Source organism: Hemibagrus wyckioides, linkage group LG03 (genome assembly GCF_019097595.1).
Source record: "Hemibagrus wyckioides isolate EC202008001 linkage group LG03, SWU_Hwy_1.0, whole genome shotgun sequence".
NCBI classification, from domain to species: Eukaryota; Metazoa; Chordata; class Actinopteri; order Siluriformes; family Bagridae; genus Hemibagrus; species Hemibagrus wyckioides.
Window position 1 is genome coordinate 10,701,782 of NC_080712.1, and position 6,897 is coordinate 10,708,678.

Sequence of the window (6,897 nt, forward strand, 5' to 3'; positions counted from 1 at the left end):
GAGAAAACATCGGTGCAAATTGTCTAGTATTTACAGTAGTGAAACATACGGAAGACAGTAGCAACGTCTTCCTGTAACCTGCTTCAGCCGAGTCTCAAATGCCTTCGTACTCACTTTCTAGGTGCTCTTTATGGCGTTTAAAGTAATGGCTTCGACACACTATGAAGTGAACTAGTACACTATTTGGAACACGCAGGGAAGAGGCGTGGCCTATGTTTCCCCCTTCGTCCGCAGTGACCTCTGTCCCTTTAATTTAACGTCGTTAAGGTTTTCGCCGACGTAAAATCCTCAGGCAGCAGCGTTGTCCCGGCTGTTACCATTCGCAGTTAGCGTTTCTCCTCCTCGCGCTGCGCTTTTCTGAGAAGAAAAAATGGCGCTGCTTATTCCTCTTTTCGCATTTCTGTATCATTTACCGCAGGTTTATAAATGGCTGTTGAGGCCGTATTACGTGGCGTCGTTATTTATGTCGCTAGCTTTCCTCATGGTCCGCAAGACTCCGGGAATCTGCGAACATCTTTCCACGCAGAGGGAGGACGGAAACCCCTGCGACTTCGACTGGGTTTGTGTGACATTTTCCTATACATGTTTTCAAGCAACGACAAGATATCATGTTTGCTTTAGGTGTTTTTGTGTGTTTTTGTCCACTGATGCATGCATTGATGCAGAGAAACGGATGAAGATGTTGATGCTGAATATGATGTGTAGGGTCTCGAGCCATGTTAGTCTTCTCTATAGAGAGAATGGGGCTGGGTGTGGATGAGCACAGAATAATTAATGCCACCAGTATATGGTTAATGCTTATTTGAGTTCTTGATCTCTTAGACACAGATTACTGTAGCTAACATCACACGCAGGTAATATTACAGGTGCACTAGCTGATCTATTTTGGTTTAATGTCCAATTTTCATTTGTTTTTCCCCCAGAGAGAGGTGGAGATACTGATGTTTCTCAGTGCTATAGTCATGATGAAAAACAGAAGAGCAAGTAAGTGATCCCTGTCCTGCTTACATGTAAACACTTTCAACCAAACAACAACAAACTCCAACTGCAGCCGTTAAAGCAGGTGGTCCTGAAAACCAGCTGTGTTTACTGTGCACACTTTGTGTCCCTAAATGGAGTTGCACTTCAGGGACCCTTGAGGTTGTTGAGCAGGTTATCGTGCATGCATGGCTGTTACCAGGGTCATAATCTGAATGTGGTCCACACAAATAAACTATCAAAAGATCTGGGTCATCCCTCCAAATCATTGAATTCGGGTGTCCCAAAACTTTTGGCAGTATAGCGTTAATATCATGCTGAATGTCTACTAATTTCTTGCTAATTTCTTATCCACAGGGTGTCGAGAACCCATCAGAGTAAAATTGCATATACACCGATCAGCCATAACATAAAGACCATTGACAAGTGAAGTGAAGAATATTGATTATCTTGATACAGTGGCATTTTCTATCAGTGATAGAAAGGTGACAGAACTCCTTGAATCATAGCTTGGTAGGTAAGGACATGTGTAGCCACAGACTGGTCAATCCATGGAGGGCCCACCTCATAACTTGCAGGACTTAAAGGATCTGCTGCTAACATCTTGGTGCCAGATACCACAGCACATGTTCAGGGGGCTTGTGGACTCCATACCTCATCAGCTCAGAGCTGTTTTGGTGGCACAAGGTCAACCCAGACAATATTAGACTGATGGTTTTAATGTTGATTAAACATTAAATAGGCTGATTGGTGTAATTAATTATTTATTTATTATTCAAAACATCTTGTCATGTGTTGTATGCATTTTCTCATCTGCTGTCTCATGATTTTGCTTAACATACATCGATCAGGAATAACATTATGAGCAAGTGAAAAATGGGCAAGTGTAAGGATTTGAGCGAGTTTGACAAGGGCCCAATTGTGATGGCTAGACGACTGGATCAGAGCATCTCCCAAGCTGCAGCTCTTGTGGGGTGTTCCCGGTCTGCAGTGGTCAGTATCTAGGAACAGTGGTGAACTGGCGACAGGGTCATGGGCGGCCAAGACTCACTGATGCACGTAGGGAGAAAAGGCTGGCCCGTGTGATCTGATCCAACAGACGAGCTACTGTTACGCAGATTGCTGAAGAAGTTAATGCTGGTTCTGATAGAAAGGTGTCAGAATACATAGTGCATGACGGGTCAGGGCTGTTTTGGCAGCACAAGGGAGACCAACACAATATTAGGCAGGTGATCATAATGTTATGCCTGGTCAGTGTATTCCTATTTTTTCCTGACTTTTCAGATAGCTAATATATTTAGTAATCCTTTCATAAACAGCTCTGACAACTGTCATTTCATTTTATACCATTAAGGATATTGGGTGGTTTACAAGACATCCTGTTACCTGTTGATTTCTGAATGATGTTACTTGATAAAACCACTGCAGTGGTTCATAATGCATTTGGTCATGCCTGTCATAGGTTATTAAGGAATAATGTTACACAAGACAACATAATTGGGCAAACACTGATTATCTATTGATGTATGTCTAACAAAGGGACGTATAGACCAGTTAATTTTACTGCAACTGGCAAGTTAATGTGGCTAGCAGTGTTCTGAGGAGTCTAAATAAAATAACCAAAATGAAATTAGCATTTTACAAACCATCGGCTACTCTCAAAAATGTATATTTACATTTAAATCGTAGATTTCAGATGTTGGTTTTGTATACATCTGAACAAGAAGTCTGGCAGCAGCCTGTTAGAGTGAGAGCTAAGCATCATTGGCAGTGAAGTTTAAGGAGAAACCTTAAGAAGTGTCCTTCTCAGCTGTTCTGTGTACCAAGAACCCCTATTAATGTGTTTTCCTATTGCCACTTACCTGTTTGGCTTGTTCTCTTTCCTCCTGTGGTGCAGTAACGGTTGAGCAGCATGTTGGGAACATCATCCTCTTCTGTAAAGTGGCCAATGTGATCCTGTTCTTCAGACTGGATATTCGCATGGGACTGCTCTACCTGACCCTGTGCATCGGTCAGTACACAACTCGCACACTTGGGGGGCCAATTCACACTGAATGATTTTTTTCCCCCCACAAAATTAGCCTTTTCAGTCCACACCAACATGTCACTCACATCCAACACATCACAACCTCATCTGTGTTAGTGTTCATTCATGCTCTGAGTGAAGCATGAAGTGTGCAGAACGTTCCATATCCTGTATCTACTGATTTGGTTATATTTGATATTGGAGCTGTTTAAGGGTGTCCATATCTAATTATTAGCTCTGTCAAATGCATGTTATTAGACTCTGGACTAGAAACCTGTAGTTAACTCACTGCATTTTCTTTGCTTCTTAGTCACTACAGTAAGTTTTTATTATAACATTACGGTCATATTTAAGCACTTTTTATTCGCATGAATTGCCACATATAAAAAACATTAATAACTAGATGAAATACATTATCCTTGATCTTGAACCTCTTATGTGTTAATTCTTGTTTTTCAGTGTTCCTCATGACCTGCAAGCCTCCTCTGTACATGGGCCCCGAGTACATCAAGTACTTCAGTGATAAGACCATAGACGTGAGAACTATTTTAGCTTCAGTACACAGAGAAATCTTCAGGCTTCAGTCAGGACATTTGCCTCTGAAGCTATTGTTCAAAACACTGATTAATAGACAGAACATATTCATATAATATTAATGTCAGGCCTTGGATCTGTGTGTGTGTGTATGTATATATCCTCTTTTGCTCTTCAGGATGAATTGGAAAGAGACAACCGTGTGACTTGGATTGTGGAGTTCTTCGCTAACTGGTCTTCCGAGTGTCAGTCTTTTGCGTCCGTCTATGCCGATCTGTCCTTGAAGTAAGTCACAACAGAAAACACACACTGACACGTGGTGCTGCACATCATTTGAAACGTGTCTCTACGAAGCTTGTTTACCTGCATGATGTAGAAGTATTCTAACTACACTCCTACCACCAGGTACAACTGTGCTGGGCTGAAGTTCGGAAAAGTGGACGTGGGCCGCTACAGCGAAGTCTCTAAGAAGTAAGCAACTCTTACTACATCTCGGGTGTCGTCTTGTGAAGCTGTGTCTTTACATTTTCCTATTTGAGATGCTTGAAATACAGAGTTGTGATTTTATTATATTATTTTTGTCATTATCGTCATAGGTACAAGGTGAGCACGTCTCCTCTCTCCAAGCAGCTGCCATCTCTGGTGCTCTTCCAGGGGGGAAAAGAAGTTATGAGACGCCCCCAAGTGGACAAGAAAGGACGAGCAGTGTCTTGGAGCTTCACTGAGGTGAGGGATCGACACTTGTGCTCTCATCATCCTTACACTTGTAATATTAAAAATTAATCATCTTCATCATCCTTACAAGTATAATAATAAAATGAATGCATTTATATGTGCCCTAATATAAAGTAAACTAAAAAAAATCAAACGAATGCAGGAAAAAATTCTACTTAAATGCAGTGCAAAGCTCATGTTTTGTCCAGAGCAACAGTATGTTAAAAACTTCTAAAAATAAGAGAGCTTGCTGTATCAAATACAAGTGTCACATTTCACTAAGAATGTTTATCATGAATTAATAACACAAGGTAGTACACTTACACTACAGCTGCTGTACAATACAATACAATATGTAACAAGGTGTTAATGTCAGTCAGCTTCCCTTACCTGTTTACTGGCCCCTGCAGGTTAAATACAGCCTGGTTACAGTAATAGATACTACATGTTTTTTTATTTTAAAAAAATGTGCAACACACTCACCATGTTTCTGAACACTCTCCTCATTCTCAGGAGAACATCATCAGAGAGTTTAATTTAAATGAGCTGTATCAGAAGTCCAAGAAACTGAATAAGACAAAAGGAGAGAAGAATGAGAAGGCCAGCGAGTCGCAGTTCCCCCCGGTGCCTGAGGAGGAGGAACCTGAGGCAGACGTTGCAGAGACGGAAAAAGAGAGCAAGAAGGACAAATAAGACTAGGAGATAACACCGGGGCATCACTGTAGGACTGATGGGTTTATGCACACACTGAGTGACGTGCAGTTTCCAGAAGTTGTGTGGAAACAAAATGATTTCATTTTTTCTTTTCTTAATTTCAGAACCACCAATAATCAAAACTCGGAATCGAATCGAAAAGTACTGAATAATGCCGTTTAAGAACCCTTAAACAGCCACAGCCATCGTTTCGGGGTTTAAGGAGAGATTGTGCCGACTCGCCTGCTGTTGACAGTGTTGTTTATTTTATTTTAACCAAATCTACTTTTCATGCCCTACCTCTAATGAGCTAATGATCGTTCTTGATTTAATTTATAATTTGTAGGTAGTTCCTTTTGTATAATTACTGACTACTGATGGAATTCTAATCTTCATTCCTACGTTTTCTGTTAGACATTTAGTAATTTTGGTAATTAAGGCAAATGTATTTGTCTGATTATGTTTTGGCACTCCTTTGGTAAAAAAAACTAAAAAGGTTCAGTGTCATTACATTTTTAATAATGTTTCTCGGAAGAGGGTGCTGTCAGTCTTGGAACAACAGCTGTGTTAAGGAGAACCAAAGCATCAAATGCAGTGTGATATTTTTGAAGCCTTGACGTTCTGCTCCAGAGCTCTTTTATTCTAGTATCCATTTGCTAAAGCTGTACAGTCTTAAATATTTTTGCTAATCTAGCTCGATACCTCCATCTCTGGTTTACTTATCTTGTGCAAAGTAGAAGCTTGTGTGATGTGTTGGCATTTTTGCAAAAACCAACTCATTACTGTTCTCTGCTTTCCTTGAGGTCATCGTGCAGTCAGTGGACTTGCATACCCATGCTTATCTGGGACATAACTCGTTAGATTTGCCCACAGAAAGAACTGTATACTGCATGCACCCTAGTAAATGACCAATTCTGACTTTATTCCAAACCACAATTACTGTATAGTGTTTAACTCGAATGCAGATGGATGTGACTGAAATTGTGTGCTGTGAGAGGTTTGGGATGAATGTCCACATTCCAATAAAAAAAAAAAAAAAAAAAGTAATACACCGCAAAGCTTAGTCCTCCTTCATACTTCTACTTTGTGTCATAAAGACTAGTATGTTTAAAGTTGAGCTCAGTTTACATTTCTAATATTTGCATAGAAAGCACTTTTTATCCCCACAAATGTTTTGGAAGTCTTAACTGGAATGCCTGTACAAACACGTGCAGCTATTCGACACACATCTGTTCAGAGCTCAAGAACTTCAACGATCCAAATGTTACTACAGAAAAACAAATGTGTACTGGATTGTTTTTGTTCATTAACTATTTTGAAGAAGCGTTGAGCGCAACCAGGCAGGCAAGAATCCCTGGTTTGTTCAGATAAAGGAAAGCAGGCAGTTTTCCCTCTGAAATAAAGTTTAATTTAAAGGATTAAAAATGGTCAAAAACATGGGATGAGGAACTATGCATCATGAGAAATTGCAGAACTCTGAGCAAGCAGTGCTGAAGGGAGTGCCTCTGGGGCAAAAAATAAGGTCTAGTCCTTTCTGTTACTAATTTGTAAACATTAAATACAAATATACCTCAAACAGGGAGGAAGACTACTTTAGACGTCTGACCATGACCCTGTTTCAAAATCTGATGGTTACAATGCAAATTACAAAATATATATAATATAAATATATAATATAAATTATACAATCAATCAACCATTCTTTCTTTAGATATCATTATGATGAGAATCATGGGCAGACAAATCCACTGTCCAAAAAATTTAGATTTGGTGTTTCTGCATAAAATACAGAATGAAACTAAATTTAATCACAAAGCCTATCCATTTCTAAAAGGTTTATATTTTTGTTTGGATCATTAGATTAGTGAATAAAGAATAATCTACAATAAACATTGAGAATATCTTAACTCGTACAGTCACGACAAAGACCAAAACTGACCAAAAACCCAGCC

General features: G+C 39.7%; 1 protein-coding gene across 1 annotated transcript; it reads left to right on the plus strand.

The window, feature by feature from the left end:
- The first annotated feature begins 196 nt into the window (after window positions 1-196).
- On the plus strand, window positions 197-5,996 carry tmx2b (thioredoxin-related transmembrane protein 2b). Its single transcript, XM_058382082.1, has 8 exons — window positions 197-559; window positions 924-984; window positions 2,876-2,989; window positions 3,464-3,540; window positions 3,717-3,823; window positions 3,944-4,009; window positions 4,135-4,264; window positions 4,766-5,996. The coding sequence occupies exons 1-8, from the start codon at window positions 371-373 to the stop codon at window positions 4,943-4,945; spliced, it is 924 nt and encodes a 307-aa protein (XP_058238065.1). The 5' UTR covers window positions 197-370; the 3' UTR covers window positions 4,946-5,996.
- Window positions 5,997-6,897: the final 901 nt, after the last annotated feature.

Coding starts and splice junctions, on each gene's coding strand:
- tmx2b (XM_058382082.1), top strand. CDS start 371: ATGGCGCTGCTTATTCCTCTTTTCGCATTTCTGTATCATTTACCGCAG. Junction 560..923: donor ACCCCTGCGACTTCGACTGG/GTTTGTGTGACA, acceptor TTTTTCCCCCAG/AGAGAGGTGGAGATACTGAT. Junction 985..2,875: donor GATGAAAAACAGAAGAGCAA/GTAAGTGATCCC, acceptor CCTGTGGTGCAG/TAACGGTTGAGCAGCATGTT.